Source organism: Hirsutella rhossiliensis, assembly GCF_020360975.1.
Source record: "Hirsutella rhossiliensis strain HR02 chromosome Unknown scaffold00001, whole genome shotgun sequence".
NCBI lineage: Eukaryota > Fungi > Ascomycota > Sordariomycetes > Hypocreales > Ophiocordycipitaceae > Hirsutella > Hirsutella rhossiliensis.
Window position 1 is genome coordinate 9,751,470 of NW_025408667.1, and position 19,503 is coordinate 9,770,972.

Below are 19,503 nucleotides of genomic sequence, written 5' to 3' on the forward strand. Positions count from 1 at the left end.
AGGCAGGCATCGATGCGCTGGTAGCACTTTGCGGTCCTTGAGCGGAGTTTGCAATTCAATATCGTCGACTTCCGAGATCTCTCCCCCGTCAACATGTCCACGTCTGCTCATGCCATCCATGCCTGTGGAGCCATTGATTGCATGGTACCAAGTGCCTGCAGAGTGCCAAGTTCATTGAGCCCCCCATTCCAACCACCCCGCCGTCCTCGAGTACATGCTCGGTACCTCGACCCCGGAAGTCGCCGACTGCCTGCCCGTGATACCTTAAGAGTGATACCTTTAAGAGTCGTGGTGGTGGTGGTGGCACGAGACGTCAGGAGAGGGGGTGCCTCTGTGTACCAGCGCCCATCGCCCATCCACCGTTGAGTTTGACAAGGCGCGGAGCGGTCCCAACGGCCCGTCATGGCCGCTCGTCTACCGCCCATACAGCGGCTTTGCGATGCTGGTGGGCTATTATGTGCGAGAGGCAAGGTACGGAGTACAGCCTACCTAGGTACCTACCTAGGTACCTTGGGTACCGCGCAGACCCCGCGGAAGCATTCCGAAAGGTACTAGGTAGGTGGCTCCAAAACACTCCGGCCCCGGTATTAAGATTACCCACCGTCGATGCTCGCAAAACGTCCCGACCTCGAGCCTCTCCATACCAGGCAAAAAACGCTGTCCTTCATTTCAACCCACCCCCGGCCGCTTGCCTCCCTCCGTCGCATCGCCCTCGCCCGTCATCGCTCCCGAGATTGCTACCCCGTTGGCGATCCAAGCAGCAGCCATGGCCGCCGCCGTCCTCGACAACGCCAACCCCACCATCCTCAGCGCCGAGCAGCTGCCCACGCGCCACTCCAAGGCTGCTCCACGAGAGGGGCCCGACACCAGGTATGACGCCCTGGTCCGCCAGCCGCCGTCCTATCTGTCCCGTCCTTTCTGCGACGCCAGTCATGCGTGGCCGACTGCCGCCGTGAGCCATGCCGCAGACCCTATCGATGAACAGGAAATATACGGTACGAAATTCGCTTGCCTCTCCGTCACCGCGGCTCTGCCTTCGCTGACCTGTTTCAGATCTCATCTCCACAATATCAGATCCTGAGCATCCTGTCTCGCTTGGCCAGCTGTCCGTCATCAACCTCCCGGACATCCAAATCACTCCTTCTCCTGCCCTAGGTGTGCCACACCCAAACACAATCGTCCAGGTCTCGGTCAAAATCACGCCCACCATCACCCATTGCTCTCTCGCAACCGTCATTGGACTGGGCGTCAGGGTGCGCCTGGAACAGGCCCTGCCGCCCAACTACCGCGTCGACGTTCGCTGCAAGGAGAACAGCCATAGCCAGGATGACCAGGTGAACAAGCAGCTCGGAGACAAGGAGCGAGTCGCCGCTGCCCTGGAGAATGATACATTGAGAGGCGTCCTAGACAAGATGCTGGAAACATGTTCTTGAGCCTGAAAATGGCCATGCCAAGCATGGTCGGATCATAGGAGCCTCTGAAGTATCGAGGCTTCGACTCACTTCTGGGCTGTGAATGCCGCCGCCTACGCAACGGTCGGGATTTCTCCATGATGGGACATGGACGGGACATACTCGGACACGCGGCCGGCTTTGGCTTGCGGGGACAGCTGCACAGTCTTGTCTATGCAAGGTTGATGCACTCAGATTGCAAGAAGCTCTGCGGTACGCTGGCGTCGTCGCTGCATACGCCTTGCAGCTCCAAGGACACGCATGGTTATGCGTCGCGGCGTCGGTCAAGCCCCCTGGTCGAGGCCAATTTGGCGACCCAGATGAAGGCGAGCACGGTGACAGCTCGCAGCCTTGGCAGGACGGACTACCGAATGCTGCGACTGCATCTGACCGCATACGTACATACATGGAGGCTCGGATCCGAGTAATCAAACATGCACTCCTGATTTTCAAACATGCACTCCGACTTAAACCCCATTTGGAAGAGAGCCCCACCAAAATTTGGCGCGGCGCGTTCCCAACGCCGTGGCCGCCGCGGCTTGCCGCCGGCGCCCGAGGCCACCTCTGCACACACGTTCGTTCGTTTTGAAGCCATCGTTTTGAAGCTATCACCAACTATTCAGCACACCACACCAACGCCGCCACCGCCGCCGCCGCCTACCGCACAACCGTCACGATGAATTCGACCGATCGCAACATGAATACAAACAGACGATGCCCTCACTTCCACAGGCGCCGCCGGGCTCACAGGGGTACTACGTAATGCCACCGCCTACAACACATGTGCCTGTATACACACAGGCGCCGCCGGCGGCATCGTACGTCTACCCGATGCCACCTACGCCCTCACAGTGGCAGCAGGGGCCGCCCCCCTCGGCACAGGGACATCACGATAGCTGCCTGTGGGCACAGCCGCCGGTACAGTCGCAAGGGACGGCAAGGGAGCCTGCCCGACAGCCAGGGGATCAGAGGGACACGGCGCCATACAATTTTGGTAGGCAGGCCGGGCATACGTTCGTCCCTTACGTGCCTCGTCCTCCGCCGCGTCAGACGGATCAGACGGATCCTACGGATCCTCCGGCACCGTCACAGTCATAGTCACGGCGTTGATTGATCTCACGGGCGGTAGTCAAAGGTGTGCACATTGTATATATATCGGAAAATAGGTCGGGCCGGGCGTATTGATATATTTGAACGACTCAAGGAACGCAGCTTCCAGCGTTGGTGATAATTAAATGCTGATTGAATGCGACCGGGCGGCAGCCGCGGCGGCCACGGCGTTGGGAACGCGCCGCGCCAAATTTTGGTGGGGCTCTCTTCCAAATGGGGTTTAAGTCGGAGTGCATGTTTGAAAATCAGGAGTGCATGTTTGATTACTCCTCGGATCCAGGGCCGGCAGTTGCAGGAACCCGCACAATGCTACCGCAGTTTCGAATTCCTCGCCCACAGAGGTGGAGGAGTAGCAGTCGGTGGGCGAACCTTGGTGGGCAAGCTTGCCATTAACTGGCCCCATGTATGTGTCGTGCGAAGGCTTTCTGGATAGCCTCAAGTCATGTTGTTCTCTCCGTGTCTGTCTGATTCCGGGCGCACAAATAGCGCCCGCTTCCCCGCACGCCGACGAAGCGCGAAGGAATGTCCGGGCGGCCCGACCAACCCACGGCTGCGGAGGGCGGGAATGGGGAGGAGTCCTCGATACGAGATTCGGAGGTTTTTAATCTTCGGGTCACGCCGGCTCCTGTACCGAGCTGCAGCGGGTGCCGTGAGCCATCAGGGTCCTCGCAAGCGGACGGCAAAGGCGGGATGTGTGTTGCCTACCATCGTATTTCCCAGCGTGGCCGAGGTGGGGCTGCATTCGTTGTCGAGCGCGCTCTCGTCGTCCTCGCTATCGGCCATGCCCGCCCGGCGGAAGCGAGTCGTCGGCGTATCGCTTCCAAGGGGAGGAAAACAAGGTCATCCTCCTCTCGCTGGTGCGAGGGCCAGACTCCATCCATGGTAAAGCCATGCCTAGGTTCGTCGCGGACGAGAACAGGGCGGTAGAGGCCACGAGCCGAGCTAGACGGGGCTTTTATATCGTTGGCAATGCTCATAATATGCTTCGTGGCAACAGCAGGACCCGGCAGACGTAGGAAAATATAGCGAGGGCGTTCTAAGGTCGAGCCGGGCGCATCTTCCTCTTACGTATGCCGCTCATGGCACCTGGACGAAAACCTTTCAGTCTGAGGGGCTGGCGCCTGATGACGGCAAGTAGGTGCCTTGCGAGGTGCGGCGAGAAGCCTCCGACGGCACAAAGTGAGGACCCCACGGGCTTGCGGTGGGAGCTTCAGGTCGGTGGTGCCCCGAGCATGCGCTTCATCCGAGTAGACGAGGCATTCCCGCAGACTTCTCGGCGAGCGGGCGTGGCTAGAGGAGCGGAGCTTCTGCCCGTCTCTGCCGCCGAACCCGGGCTCGGTTGTCGGCGAGCCGAAAGTAAACCCCTGCCTTCGCCTCCGTGTCCATGGCTGACCACTTCTCGACAAGGCTTCGGCTGTCCGTGCATGCGCGCGCGTGCATGGTGGATATGCCGGGCATTGGCAATTTTTTATTTATTTATTTTTTGGCGTGGTATGTTGCCGCCGCAGCGTAAGCGGAATAAGCCGAGGCGGCGTCGGTTCCTGGCTGAGAGACGGCCGTCGATGAAGAGGGCGTCGTCACAACTCACGCGCGCACGTGTAGATATTAACGTGCGGGTGTACAAAGTGTAGACGCACGTTGCTGATGGAATGTATTTCATCTGTAGACATGCTTGGACCACCGGGGCATGGGGGTGTGTCGTGGGTAGAAGAAAATAGGGTCGTCTCCAGCACAATCCTCTTCCTTCTTTGCAGCCAAGTGGTTCTGATCCCGAGTACGTTCCGCGTAATGAGGCGCGTGAGACTGAGTAACATGACAAAGCATTTCGAAGAGAATATGTACGGATATATAAAGGCCTTTTCCCTTGTATACGAAACACGAAGGCCAAGGGCGCCCGCTCCGCAGCCGTGCCTCCAATACAGACAAGGTCAAAATAGGGGCCCCAAGAAGGGAGCAAAGCCGAAGGGGGCGGCGCAAGGAGCCAGGCAAAGAGCACCATCACGCCCTCTCCATCTGCTGTAACATCACGTCGGCCGCCTTCTCGCCCACCATGTAGGTCGAGACGGCGGTAAACGTGCCGGGGATGCGCGGGAAGACGGAGGCGTCGACGACGCGGAGGCCGCGCACGCCCCTGACGCGGAAGCTCGAGTCGAGGACGGCCATGGGGTCGCCGTCGGCGCCGATGGGGCACGTCGACGAGGCGTGGTGGCCCCAGGCCGTGTCGCGCACGTAGGCATCAATGTCCTCGTCCGACTGGATGCCCGCGCCGGGTAGCACCTCTGCGACGGGGACGAGCTGGCGGCGGAAGGCGTCGCGCGCCAGCCTCACGCCCTCGCGGAGCGCGCGCACGTCGGCCGCCGCGTCGCCGCTGCCCGTGTCGAAGAAGTTGTACGTGATGCGCGGCATGTCGAGCGGGTCGGCCGACTGCAGCGTCACCGAGCCGGCGCGGTTGCGCGGGTGGCCCTTGAGGATGGCCCAGGTGAAGAGGTCCTTGCGGGCCGTGATGTCGACGCCGTATCCAGGGTAGTAACCGCGGAAGTCGATGGGCCCGCCAAAGACAAAAGTGTCGTACTCAGACGCGGCCGACGACTTGAAAAGCATCGACGCGGGCAGGCCGTTGGAGACGTAAGGGCCCCTGCTACCGATGAGGGGCAGCGGGTGCTCCCACTTGCGCAGGCACGGGTCTTCGGCGGCGGACGGGCCAAAGGTGCAGCCGTGAAACGTGGAGAAGTTTGTCGGCAGCCGGCCCTGGACGGCCACCTCGTAGTGGTCCTGCAGGTTGGCGCCGACGCCGGGCAGGTCCTTGACGACCCGGATGCCGAAGCGGGTAAGTTCCTGGGCGGGGCCGATGCCGCTGAGCTTGAGGATCTGGGGTGAATTGTAGGCGCCCCCGGCCACAATGACCTCACGCCGGGCGGTGACCGAGCCGGGGATGCCCTGGGCCGCTGTCCTGGAGCGCGGACTGGCGCGATAGAGATAGGCGCCGTCGAGGAACTCGACGCCCGTGGCGCGGGGCTCGCTGCCCGACTCGTCAAAAACGACTTTTGTGACGTGGCAGTTTGTCCGCACGTCGAGCGGGTACCGCTTGGAGCCGTCAGACTTCTTTGCATCGCGGACGGCGACGATGAACTCGCGGGCGCCAACGCGCTGGCCGCCGCGCGAGGAGATGGGAGTCTGGAAGTAGCCGCCGTCGCGGTCGCGCTGGGCCGAGTCGGCGTTGGCGTCGCCGGCGAGGACCGAGGCGAGGTTGACGACGGCGTCTGTGAGGTTTCCGAGGGCAAAGGTGCCGCCAAGGATGAGGCTCATCAGCTGGGGGTCGGTCAGGGCGAGCGTCAGCGGGGCCGTCTCGGTGGACAGCCAGCCGTCGGAGCCGTGGCCGCGGGCGCCGGGCAGCAGGTAGCGTTTGTTCTCGATGCGGGCAAAGTAACGGCGCATGCGGTCGGCGGACCAGGAGGCGTCGCCGGTGAGGCGGGCGAGGTGGTCAAAGTCGGAGCGGTGCGGGTAGACGGTGACGAGGGCGTTGTGGGCGGTGCAGCCGCCGAGGGTGGCGGCGCGCGGGTATAGGGTGCCGAGCATGCGGGCGGCGGGCGGCGGGGTGAGCCCCGTGTAGACGCGGCCGTCGGGGGTCTCGTACGACGTCTTGTAGTCACGGGCCTGGCGGGCGTCGTCGGCGTAGTGGCGGACAAAGAAGTTCCAGGCCATGGATTCGTCCTCGGACGACTTGGCCGAGAAGGCGGGCACCGTGTAGTTGACGTTGGCGCCCTCGTCGTGGCCCGCGTCGAGCAGCAGGGTGCGGTGGCCGGCCATGGCGAGGCGGGCGGCCAGGGGCCCACCGCCGGCGCCGGCGCCGACGACGGCATAGTCGTAGCCCGAGAGCTCGACGGCCGAGGCGGACAGGATGAGGTTGAGGATGAGGTTCAGGATGACCATGTGGGGCCGCATCGTTGGGGGCTGCCTTATGTAAGCTGGTGCCTGAGGTAACGACAGTGTGTGCTGCTCCGTGTGTGCTGCTCCGTGTGTAATTACTGTCCTGCTCAGTGTGTGCACGCTTCAGTTGCCTGATTAGGCAATCAGCTTCCTCTTCCCCGGCCAAGGCGGCAGACGATGGCTTCTTCTCAAGCGACGCAGCAGGGAACGAAGATGAGCAGCTCCGGAGCCCAAAGTCAACAGCGGGAGCATCACTTGAGAAAACTCACGGGCAGCCGCCTTTATATGTCGAAGACACGGCCTCGGCTGCAGTACCCCCTCCCCTCCCCCAGCCTTGCATTGCATGCGCTTGTTTTGTCCATCCAGCCTCGCCCGCCTGCCGGCCGTCCGTGCCTACATGAAACTTACGTACAGTACTCCGTACACACGGCATCGACGGGCTTGCCCTGGTCAGCCGAGGCCTGGGCTGCGGCGGCTTACCCAGTTACCGAGGAAATGTGGCCAAAGATGCCCGGCATGCCCAACTATCCCAGTGCCTAATCTCCGCGCAGCCAACGGGGCAAGACAGCAAAGATGAACCGGGGCAACTCTTCCTGCTTCCCTTTTCTTTTCTGGGCCTTGGTTTGCGAGTTTCACACCAAGATCTGGTCCCATTACGTCTTAGTTCGGCGATGATGAGCCTGTATTACAGCGCCACCGCATGCAATTATCCGGCCTGTCACACTGCCATAGTCACGGCCCTTCAAAACCTTCGCGTCTACTCCATGACACTCTTTTATTCAACGCCTGGCCGGTCAACAAGCCAACCACTCTGAGCCAGCCCAAAGCGGGGCCCCGTGGCTGGGTCGCGCCCATGAAGCACTTAGACGCGGGCACCTTGCTTGCTCCTGATTATCGTTCCTCTCAAGTCAGTTGGCTGCTGGCAGATGGAGAGCTTGGCGCCTTGCTCATTCAAAGGCTGGCTTCTCGGACCCGAGCCTCCATCTCAAAGAAGAAACCGCCAATCGGCATCCGCCTCGGCGTCAGGGACCAGCCACCACGGACCAGCGCCCCTGGTCTAGTAATATTGACGTTCTGATTGCACGCCAACTCTAAACAAACCCTGGATCGCCTGTCCAGTATTGACGCCAAGTCCAGTCCATGCCGTCCACGTGTCCTGCCTGAATGGTATGCGAACATGTCGGTACATGTCGTGACGCAGAGCCATTTGACCTCCGTTCTCCGTCATACGTGGCATCTGCAGATATTGTACAGTAGAATACAAAAGCAATGCAGTCGGTCCGCAAGCCGCCCCGCCCATTTCACCCGTCTCCCAGCATGCCGCTCGCAATCAAGCTCACGTAAAACTCGGGCTCCAGGAACGTCTTGACGCTCACGTCCTCGCTCAGCCCCTTGCGCCGCCTTGTCTTGAGCATAAAGTCGCGCGCCGTCGCCTGCGTCGATGCCGGCTGCAGAGGCCGGAGCACCTGCTCGTTGTCCAACGGGTCCCCGGGCACGATGCTCCAGCTGTCAAATACCATGCTCACCATCGAGCTACCCTGAGTCTTGATCCGCAGGTCCGTCTCGAATCCAAAGCTGTCACTCACAGGCACCAGTCCGTTGACTCGATAGAGCGGCGTCCCGGCCACGGGGCCGTCTGACAGCACGTGTCCTCGCCGGCGCGCCAGCACGTTGTAGACTTCCATGTACGAATCTTCCGGACCTGTGACCGAGACCGAGTACAAGGGCTCCATCAGGCGCGGCGATGCCATCAGAAACGAAGAGTAGCATGCGCGACGTGATGTCGGAATCATCTGGCCGCCGCCTCTGTAGATGGCTTCACTGGCCAGCGTGACGTCCGTCACTTTGAATTTGGTGTTGCGAATGGCTGTAGGTCCCAGATAAGTCAATAAAGAGTCGTCGTGGAGCACATCATCTGTGTAAGCCAAAGGGGGAGCGCGGCAGCTTACGTTCTTCGCACAGAGGCCCTTCGCGAGTGGCCCAGCTGAAGCCCTGCCGAATAGACTCTCGCACGGAGCTCAGGAGCTTCTTGTCGACCTGCCAGCAAATAGCCGTCAGTTATGCGCTTCGACACACGGAAATGCAAGCCCTTCTCACCTCTGTGGGCAGCGTGTCGTCCTGTAGAACATTGGGCCCCCTGTCGTCCGGGCCAAACGCCCAGATGCTCCTCGCAGCCAGCTTGTCCCATGCGTGATGCTCTTCAAAGTACTTGGCCGTCTTGCGCACGGGATCCTTAATCTTGACGACTCCCGTCTCAATGTCGGTCGCGATGCCCTTTTCCAGCTGCTCAGCCACCATGGTGACCCTGTTCTTCTTGTTGGGAGTGATGGCGTAGCACTTGGTCGCCGACGTCTCCACCACCGTCTCGCAGAAGCGCGTCACGGGGTCCGACACTTTGATGTCCATGTCAGCGTACAGGCGGCGCAGGTCATGGAGGACGCAGTCCATGTAGAGCTCGCCCGTCCCGAGGATGATGTGCTCGCCCGACTCCTCCACCTTTGTGTCGATGAGCGGATACGACTTTTGCACCTTGCGCAGCCCGTCGAGCATCTTGGGCAGCTCCGAGGGGTTGACGGGCTCCACGGCCAGCTTGAGCACCGACTGGGTAAAGTGCGTCACCGGCCGGAAAATGTGCGCGTCCTCGTCGTCCTGCAGCTTCGTAGCCACAATCGTCGCCGACTTGACGATGAAGTTGTCGACGCCGCCCAGGAGCACCAGGTTGCCGGCCGGCACCCCGTCGGTGGGAATGTTGTACCTCGTTTCGGCAATGAGCACTTCACCAATCGACGCGGCCGTCATATCTTCCTCGTCGTCAATCGAGTACCCCTCGCCGAGAACCCGGACCGCCATGCCCGGTCGCGCGGTGCCGCTGAGCACGCGGCCAAACGAGTAGAAGCTCTTTGCGTCAGCCGTGTTGAACAGCTTGGTGACGTGCACCACCAGCGGGCCGTCCTGGTCACACGACTTGATGGACGCGGCAATCTTGGTGTCAAGCGGGCCGGTGTAGTGGCGTTCCAGGAGACGCTCGGCGCCCTGGCCCGGAGACGGGATGTGCCGCACAATCATGTCGACGAAGCTCGTGCAGGGGCCGAAGAACTGCTCGCACACCAGCTTCAAGATGACCCCGGCGTCGGCTTTGTACTGAGAGGGCCTCAGCTCGATGCCCAGCGGGGTCAGCACCTGCTTGAGCCGTGCAGGGCTGTCGGTGATGGAGTGGGTGAAAATCTTGTAGATGGGTTCCAAGACAAAGTGAACAAAGGACCTTGGGGCCTTTTCCTCGACGGGCTTGCGGGTGAAGCTGCGCTTCTTGGGGTTGAAGTAGATGTCCCCCCACAGCCGCTTGGCGAGGTCGTCGGCGTTGAAGTTGCCATACTTGTCGGTGTACATTTGTGCAAACGACGGCAGCGTGAAGCACCAGCCGAGGTCGGTGCATGCAAAGAGGACATTGCCCTTTTCGGGACTGATGCGCTTCGAGACGGCCGTCGAGGGCGAGGCGTTGGTAATGACGGTGTTTACCTCCTCGACCACGTGCTTGAGCTTGAAGTAGGCATCTTTTGGGGGCAGCTTCAGTTCGAGTACTAGGCGGTCCATCTTGTTGATGATGAGGGTGATTGGAATATCCTCGAGGACGGCGTGCTTGATGATTTGCTCCGTGTTGACCTGCACGCCCTCGACGACGTCCACAACCAGACACAGGCCGTCAACAAGGCGCAACGCAGTTGCTATCTCGTCGGCAAAGTTGACGTGGCCGGGGGTGTCGATGAGGTTGACGAGGTGCGACTTGCCCTTGCCGCTCTGGAGGACCAGACTCATGGGCGAGGCCTTGATGGAGATGCCGCGCTCGCGCTCCATGATGTGGACGTCGGTATAGCGCAGCTGCTCGTCGCGCTTACGGCCCGTCTTCTTGTCGAGTCGGTCGGCAATGTCGTGCGTCTCCATGACAAGCATATCCATGAATGCTGTCTTGCCGTGGTGGAGGTGGCCAGCGAGAGCGACGTTTCGCGTCTGATTGGGAAAGTTCATGAGGTCCGTCATGAAGGCTCGGTCGTAGAAGACGGGGGGTAGGTCGGCTTCCTCGATGGTAAACTTTTTCACCTCGACGGGGGCGATGATGGGGGCAGTGAGGGGCAAGGCATCCACCTCTTCGACGCGGGTCTCGACGTCGGCGCCGTACACCTGCTCGGCGGTCGGGTAGTACTGCTTGTCCTCGTGGAGGATGACGGCGTTGGAAGGGCCCTCTGTCGCAGGTTAGATGAAGAGGTTTGCAGCTGGAGCATGGGGGAGCCGACCGTCAATATCCATGAGCTCGTCACCCGGAACGGCTTCGCCGTGCTCGTCGTCGTAGACATAGTCGCCGGCATCAACGCCCGCCTCGGAAGCCTCTTCAGATGCGGCGGCCTCTTCGCCGATGAAGTTGCCGAACCTGCCATGATCAGTCAGTCGAAGTGCTCCGTGGATGTGGGCAGGCAGAGGCGCACTCATCGTAGAGGTCGTCCATGTTGACGGCTTTGCTCGACGGGAACGAGGTTGAGATTTGAGCCTTGCGCACTTTCTTTGGAGCGTGGGGATGAGCGGGTGCTTACAAAGCGGCAAGGCTGCGATCACCTGCTGTCCGCGTCACGTGCGAAAAGGCATGACCAGGGACGGGCGGATAAATGAATGTTAGTTGGGCTCGAATTTGTCCGCCCCTGGTCTGCCGTGTGAGAAACAGAGGAAGAGGTCAAGTGTTGGATCAAGTATGTGGCTCCCTTCTCCTCGCCCCAAAAAACTGGTCCTTTTGCACCCCTCTTTGCCCCTACTGGCCCCTTCCTGCTGGAATACTGTAGCTGTGAGGAAACCACTAGGTTGTGCAGGCAAAAGTGAAGTGACACCCCAACAGAGGACCTGATATTATTAATAGTGGACCCTATATGCCATGGAGGTGCTGGTGGCAGCTGACAGTAGCCTCTCCTGCGACCACTGCTGCCACTGCTGCCACTGCTGCCACACATCACCTGGTGGAGCAGGAAGGACCACTACAGCGGAGTAATACACACTCAAATTTCTATTCGTACATTATTCCAGAGAGCATCATCCTACACACAGCTTTTTGACTCTACCTTTTGGGCTCATCCGTCCGATCCTCATGAGGTTTCCACGTTAGGCAGGCCGCAGAGCCTATACCTACAGTCGCCCGTCGCTGCCGCCCCAGCCGCAGTCGCCAGAACCAGAACCATGGACCGGCCAAGTCCACCCCATCCGCCTCTCCTAGGGCTGATATTTGAAGATTTTGAAGTCGAATCGGCCTCGGGACCCTTGAATTGAATGAAGCCGAATCGGGTAAGGTCTTCAAATTCGACGAATCAAAAATCAGGAGTCTTCATTCAATTCATTCATAAAAATTGTGAATGAATGGCGATATGGTCGAAACGTAAGGCGAAAAAATTATCACCCGCTTCGCGGCCAAGGGACATACAGGAGGAAAGGGTCAATACCCGAAGCCACCCACCAAGGGCCTCTTCCTGTTCTTCCTCGGCAGGCTCACATACACATCAATAAACAAGCTGCTTTGACCCCATCATTAAGGGGTTTGCCCCGCGCGGACACGGTAACTTCGAGTTCGGCCGCGCTTGTGATGACGCTCTGCGTATTTAAAAGTCTGTTGTGCGTGTTTCAGTTGGATTCCACCGTCCACACTCCACTGGCAAAATCCTAGTCCCGCGCCGCCCGCGTCTGGCGGGGGCGTCGCTGGGGAAATCGAGGCGAAGGACGGCAGTTAGGGCGTCCATATATTGTGGTATAACGACCCTAACAGTGCCTGATACGCCACCGTTTCAGCAATCTTGCCACCCTATACGGAGTATTAAAAAACACCATGAAGCTCATGAACAGTGCCATTTTATAATGCACATGATTTAAATGTAGTGCCGCTCGAATGTTCTGGATTTTCTCGTTCGGATGATATAACCCTCGATAGTTACATGTCGTTAACATTTGCTCAAGAAATGCCACATCATCTTGAAGGCAATCAATGGATAGCCCATTTTTTGGTTGGAATACTACATTTCAAGCACATATTAAGCTCGGCAACCCATATTCTGGATATATAATATAATAATTATACCGCTGTACAGCCCCCAGCAAGCTGATTCGAAAAACGCGTTCAGATCCTCAACATCTCAATACTGCGCGAACAATTGGAAGTGACACGAATCGAGTCAGCTCGCGATTTGGAGGCTGTTAGGGACTTATCTACTCCTCGAGCCCAATATGACTGCTACTTGTTTGTCCATACAAATTAGCCGATCAGGAAGTACCGAAAAATCTGCATGATAAGGATATATTGTGCCAACTAGCCGCGTTCAGACGCGTTATTTCCGCTCAGTTGACCACCTGTTAATTCTACTGCTGTCGGAAAGACAGGGTCGTCAGCCCATCCACCTTTTGCCTGCGTGGCGCAACGGTCTTCGCGACAACTGCCACGACATTATTTTACCACGACCTCGCCTAATTCCTGCTTCGATATTCCGACAGCGGCTTCGGATCAGCCCCCGAATCAACGCCCTGACCGACGACCTATCCTACCCGTTCAACCCCGACTCCTTGACACTTTATTGTGGTTTATTTGGTGTCGTTCCGACTACCTGTGTCGCGTCCATTCTCGAGCCTTTCAGCCAAGATCAGGTAAAACTTCATTACTCTCCAATCTACCCTCCTTATTTAATTACCTTACGAGTGGATAGCTAATTATAACATGATACGTAGTATGGCCCTGCTGAAACAAAACATCTGCCGCAGCGAATTTCTTTGCTCCAAGGACCCGGCGTAAATTGCCAACGCAGAATTATGCCCGCATCGAACGTCCTCAATTCAACCCTCGGAATCCCGCGCGCGCGCGCGCTGATTCTAGCGCAACTCCGGCTCCTTCCTCTCCTCTTCCAACTGGCGAAGATACAATTGTCTGCGCGCCCCCGGGTCATCCTGACTGTGAGTCAGATGATGACATGCCCGACGCGGATACACCAGAGCCGCCATTGAACAGTAGTCATATGACGCTCGCAGAGAAAGCCGGACTTATCAAGAAGTGGGCCGACAACAAACAAAAGCATGTTCGCAAGAAGAGAGACAAGAACAGCCACGTCTATTGGTATATGCAGAGGAAGCTATAGACAGAAGCTTTTACTCAGAGGATAAGGATGGGCCGAAGATCTTCCAAGAGTTCCGGTGGACTTGTATAGAGTGCCTTCAAAATCCCAATACTCTTCGAAAGAGATTCCAGGTCCTCGAATCGAACCGCCGAGGGTTACCTCTGGCATGGGAGACCATTTAAAATCCACGGTATTACGAAGGAATCTCACCACGCTCGAATTAATGGATACGGCCGCGCCATTGGTGGAGGAGATTATACAGAGGCAGACGCATGGAGCGGTCGACCTAGGCAGAGAGCAAGACTCACGGCAAAGGAGTCTATCCGCCGGTGGTTTGTAAAACACCGACAACCCTTCTCTGTTGTCGAGACTCCTGCTTTTCAAGAGATGTTCTTGGCTCACAACACAACATGTGTGTACAGGAGTCGTATAACGTTACGCAATCATATATATACAGACTTTGTCGAACGCAGGAGAAGCTGAAGATTGAGCTTGAGTACAATTGTGCCACCATCTCGTTCACCCTTGATATCTGGACAGCACCGAATCAGGTGCCCATTTTCGCCATTATTGCGCACTGGATTACACCGGGTTTGAGGAGAGAGAGAAGTTATTGAGTTTATTGAGCTCAAAAGATCTCACACTGGCAAACAATTAGCTGAGATAGTTGAGAGGACGCTTGAGGAGCTCAGGCTCAAGCCTAAGCTTCTCGCCATTACGGGAGACAACGCCGGCAATAACGGCACGCTCTGTCAGTCTTTGTACGATTCTCTCAAGACCAAATTCGACGACAAGGTGAGCCCAATAGGAGGCCCCGCATGCGCTTTCACGGCAGGAAGAGTTGGATCCGCTGTCTAGCTCATATTACCTCGCTCATTTGTGAGGGCGTCTTGCAAGATCTCAAAGCAGGCACAGCGAAGGAAGCCAAGAAGATGCTTGACAAGTGGGACGAAGAGAATAAAAGCAACAACTACACCATTCCGGGAGACTCTAGTCGAAGTGGGATTGCCAAAATCCGCCTCCTCAATCTCTGGATGTTGAGATCCGGGTCTAGGGAGCAAGACTTCAAAAGCATGCCGCGCACGCACTACCGGAAGCCAACCTACGATGTCGACACTCGCTGGAATTCGGCCTACGACATGATTGACCAATTCCTCGAGCTTGAGGCAGAGTATACTGAGTTCGTTGATACTCACCCGCAAGTCAAGTGCCTCCTGCCCTTATCAGAAGAGATTGTCGCTCTCTATCAACTGCGGAAGGTTCTGAAGCCGTTTAAAGACCACACTCTGAAAGTCTCCGAAGTTATGCCGCCGATCTCACAAAGTCTCGATATCTATTGGGATTTGGAAGCTCTCCTTGATGATGTAGTCGAAGGAGTTGGCGACTTTACAGACCTTGATATGTCCATTCGAGACGCCTTCTCGAAGGGCAAAGCAAAACACGTTACTTATATGAAGAAGCTTGACGATCAAATGATGCTATTCGCAGCTCACATCCTGGATCCGCGTTATAAAACTCACCAATTGGAAATGATGATACCGGATCAATACTCTGAGATTATGGCTAAAGTCAAGAAGTATTTCAAAACGGAGTGGCCGGAGCTAGCAGCATTGAATGCCACAAACTCAACTATGAGCCAATCCAGACCAGCTGAGCGTCCTCAAGGAGTCTCCATTGCGCAATGGAGAGCCATCCAAATGAAGAAGGCGAGGGAGGCGGAGACGGGCGCGGCGATCCCTATTTCGGAGCTTGAACGGTGGCTTGCAGCTCCTCGAATAGAGTTCGACGAGTCTATTGCAAAGTCTCCAGACTTCCTACTGAAGTGGTGGAAAGAACACAAGGTCGAGTGGCCACTTTTGGCTGCGGCGGCGCGTGATCTTCTCTCTGTCTCTGGCTCTGAAGTTGACGTGGAACGCCTCTTCAGCGGTTGTAGAGACGAATTCGGTATCCGCCGTCACGCCTTGAAGGCAGATACGGTGCAGTACTAACACTTTTACGGAGTGCTTATACTCAGGAAGATAAGATCGATCAGGCGTTGATCAAGGCGGCCATGGAGTATGACATCCTGCCCTTTGCCAATAGTATTATTTGGAGACCAGACCACATTCCGGGCAAGCTGGAAGATGGTATGTATGGATATACCCTCATTATATATGTAGGTATATGCTAATCTGTGTTCAGGCGAGAATCCTCCTCAACCTCTTCCTCCCACCGAGGCTCCCACCGAACCCCCTACCCCAAACCTCCTGCATCCCAAGCCGATAAGTCTGCGATATCAACCCCCTGTCTAGATACAATGGAGGCTTCGGAGGATTGGGGCTCTAAGAGTGTAGCCGTGTACAGTGGCGGATTCGAACGCGTTGTACCGACGTATTTTGAGGATTCGGCAGAGCTTTGAAAGTGCTTATTTTCAGTCGATTTGCCTAGGACAGGCGGATCAGTATTTATGTAAGTTAATTTTTGTAGTATTCGGGATTATCGACTTCTTAGAAGGCTATAACTTAAAACTATATACTACTTATTGGCGTTTTGAGGCATCTTTGCAATCGCTCAGGTACACACCAAATTCACTTCGTTTAGGGATCCTTCAAACCATTCATGAATGGCCTGAATTGGCCCAAACCCAACTTGAATCGCGAAAATTGGAGCTTGAAGATTTTGAATCAAGATCCAAAAAATTCAATTCATTTGATTCATCCTTCATTCAAAATCTTCAAAATCTTCACCTTCGTCTATCACCCCTAGCCTCTCCTCAAGGCAATTCCGGCGGCAGGGCGGCGTCACGATCGGACACCTTCTCGGTGGCCCTCCTCCACGACGACAAGGTATGTTGCAACGCTTGTCGTTTTGTGGAGTGCCATGTTTGAACTAACAGCTCCTGCGAGGACGCCAGGCTTGATTATCTCCCGCGATGGACGCAGCCGTCCTGTTCTTGTTTTCTTTCTCCCTCAAGCTCTATTGCATCCCAAGATGGACCAGCAAGTCAAGTCATCCAGCCCGTCAATCCAGCCTCTCATCCATACAGCCCGTCCCATCCATATAGCCCGTCGTCCAGCTACTCCATCAAGCTAATTAGAATAGAACTTTTATTGTGATAAAAATCTCGCTTATAACGCCTCCGCTCCCGCCGCCGCCGCCGTCGCCGCAGGAGCCGCACTGGACGCAAGCGGGCCCCGAACCCGAGGAGTCAAGGCATGTTGCAACGCTTGTCGTTCTTTAAAGTGCTATGTTTAAGCCAACTATAGACCCTTAGCTCACTCGACGGCGAGAACGCGGCCGTGATAACCCGGGGGGAGGGGGCCGTCGGTGAAAAGCGCCGGATTATATTCCAGATCGAAATTGGGAGACAGGGTGCCGCTGTTGTCCTTACGGCAGTCGTAGTTGGAATTGGCAGATGACAAGGAGGAATCAGTTTGTAAATACCAAAAAAGGGGGGGGAAACATACAGCAGCCGGCGTTCGCTGGTCGTTATCGACCTAATTACTAATCTGCCACCTGCGTGCTCGTTAAACTCAGATCGAGACGGGTCCTGCTTAAGAGGAGAGTAGGAGACTCGGATACCGTCGGAATGAGCCGCCGTCAGTGACGCAGAATCCAGGTTCAGCCAAGATTACCACTTACTCGACGTCTGCCAAGAGACTTGTGTTTCTGCTTGTGAATATTACGTGGACCCGTCGTTGATACCCAAGATGACGTCGAACCAGAACGTGGCTCAGGAATTAAATAGCTCAACGTGTGTCTCTCGGAAACAGGCGATGACGAAGTGGCACTTTTGAAATACCTCAACTCTGGCGACTCCATCCCAAGCCTGTAGCTGCTAAAGAAACAGAGGCCGTTTTCGACCAAAAAAAAGTCCAGTCTTTATTTTCATCGCGGCCCCTTTGGCTAACCCTCCGAGCTGCATCGTTCTTTTTAGCGTCCCGCGTGTTTGCCGGCATATTAATTACTGTACAATGTAGAGCTCGCGTCTCTCGGACGAGGGGCAGCGAAGTGGGGAAGCAAAACCGCGTGGAAAATCATTAATAGTGCATCTCCCATGTTCGGCATGTTAGCTACTTCGTACCCACGCCAAAAGGGGCATCGTGCATTGCCTTTCTTACCTCATAGAAACCTCGTCTCCCCTCCCCCGCCAAGGCCTTCCTCAACCTTCGCTGCTACATATCACCTCTCCTCTCTCCCTCGACGCCCGGCACTCGCATCCGCCTTCTCAACCACCCAGCTGCCGCCGCCGCCATCATCATGTCTGGCCTTCCCCCCGTCTACATCGTCTCGGCCGCCAGGACCCCCATTGGCTCGTTCCTGGGGTACGTCGTCGCCGCCAATATCCAAGCTGCAAGGGAGCAGAACCATACTGATCATGGCAAACAGGTCCCTGTCGAGCCAGAGCGCCACACAGCTCGGGTCCACGGCCATCAAGGGTACGACAGCCGAAACCACACCTCCCTGCCCGCATGTGACGCTCCCCCTCTCACCACCCACCAGGCGCCGTCGAGCGAGCCGGCATCAAGCCCGACGCCGTTGAGACCGTCTACTTTGGCAATGTCCTCTCCGCCAAGTGCGTTTGCCTCCCCCTTGATCTCTTCGGGGCAACAGCTGACCCCCAGCCCGCTCGCAGCCTCGGCCAAGCCCCCGCCCGCCAGTGCGCCATCGGCGCCGGCCTCCCCCCCTCGACCGTCTGCACCACCGTCAACAAGGTGTGCGCCTCGTCGCTCAAGGCCATTGTCCTCGCCGCCCAGGACATCATGCTCGGCACTGCCCACGTTGCCGTCGCCGGCGGCACAGAGTCCATGTCCAACACGCCCCACTACCTGCCCACCCTCCGCCAGGGCGCCAAGTACGGCGACCAGACCCTCGTCGATGGCGTCCTCGTCGACGGCCTCACCGACGCCTTCAAGAAGGAGCACATGGGCCTTCAGGGCGAGCTGTGCGCCACTGAGCACTCCTTTTCCCGCGAACAGCAGGACGAGTACGCCATCAACTCGTACAAGCGCGCCCAGGCTGCCACCGAGGCCGGCCTCTTCAAGGAGATTATCCCCGTCGAGGTGAGCGGCGGCCGCGGCAAGCCCCCCATCAAGGTCGAGCGCGACGACGAGGTCAAGAACCTCAACGTCGACAAGCTCAAGGCCATGCGCCCGGCTTTCAAGCCCGACGGCTCCGTCACCGCCCCCAACGCCGCCCCCATCAATGACGGCGCCGCCGCCGTCGTCCTCATGTCCGAGGCCAAGGTCAAGGAGCTGGGCGTCAAGCCCATCGCCAAGATCCTTGGCTGGGCCGACGCCGAGCGCGAGCCCGAGCGCTTCACCATCGCTCCCGCCCTCGCCATCCCCAAGGCCATCAAGCACGCCGGCCTGTCCGACAAGGACATTGACTTTTACGAGATCAACGAGGCCTTTTCTGTCGTCGCCCTCGCAAACATGAAGATCCTCGGCCTCAGCCCGGACAAGGTCAACGTCTACGGCGGCTCCGTCGCCATGGGCCACCCCCTCGGCTGCTCCGGCGCCCGCATCGTCACCACCCTGACCTCGGTCCTCAAGGAAAAGGGCGCCAAGTACGGCTGCGCCGGCATCTGCAACGGCGGCGGCGGCGCCTCGGCCCTCGTCATCGAGAACCTGCAATGACTCGACGTCGCGCGCCGATCCTCGCAGGTGCCCAGGCTGTGACGAGGGGAGGTGTAAAGGATGCAAGTAGGTCGACGAGGAACTGGCTTCGCAAGCAGTCTGACCACGTAAAAGAGGTGGTGAATGTGGGTCATCGAGGGTCAAAACGGAAGCCATCAACGATACGCCGCATAATAGGAGTGGGAGTAATCTCAGGGCACACAGGCTTCTCTCCTGGTTGGGCATTCTCGTCGATACATCTAGACGTGTCTATTCACGACCAAGCAGGAC

General features: G+C 57.5%; 4 protein-coding genes across 4 annotated transcripts; 2 read left to right on the forward strand and 2 right to left on the reverse strand.

Moving 5' to 3' along the window:
- Positions 1-766: 766 nt before the first annotated feature.
- On the forward strand, positions 767-1,433 carry HRG_01252 (iron-sulfur cluster assembly protein; the record flags this gene model as incomplete). The annotated part of the gene is made up of 2 exons (XM_044859723.1): positions 767-995; positions 1,054-1,433. 2 exons carry the CDS (start codon positions 767-769, stop codon positions 1,431-1,433), a joined length of 609 nt encoding a protein of 202 aa, XP_044726123.1.
- A 3,126-nt stretch (positions 1,434-4,559) lies between these two features.
- Positions 4,560-6,491, reverse strand: HRG_01253 (GMC oxidoreductase domain-containing protein; the record flags this gene model as incomplete). Its single annotated transcript, XM_044859724.1, has 1 exon — positions 4,560-6,491. The coding sequence occupies one exon, from the start codon at positions 6,489-6,491 to the stop codon at positions 4,560-4,562; it is 1,932 nt and encodes a 643-aa protein (XP_044726124.1).
- Positions 6,492-7,789: 1,298 nt separating this feature from the next.
- On the reverse strand, positions 7,790-10,986 carry HRG_01254 (elongation factor tu GTP binding domain-containing protein; the record flags this gene model as incomplete). Its single annotated transcript, XM_044859725.1, has 5 exons — positions 7,790-8,355; positions 8,438-8,525; positions 8,586-10,726; positions 10,778-10,911; positions 10,967-10,986. 5 exons carry the CDS (start codon positions 10,984-10,986, stop codon positions 7,790-7,792), a joined length of 2,949 nt encoding a protein of 982 aa, XP_044726125.1.
- A 6,868-nt stretch (positions 10,987-17,854) lies between these two features.
- Positions 17,855-19,233, forward strand: HRG_01255 (acetyl-CoA acetyltransferase; the record flags this gene model as incomplete). The annotated part of the gene is made up of 4 exons (XM_044859726.1): positions 17,855-17,919; positions 17,984-18,033; positions 18,098-18,170; positions 18,231-19,233. 4 exons carry the CDS (start codon positions 17,855-17,857, stop codon positions 19,231-19,233), a joined length of 1,191 nt encoding a protein of 396 aa, XP_044726126.1.
- Positions 19,234-19,503: the final 270 nt, after the last annotated feature.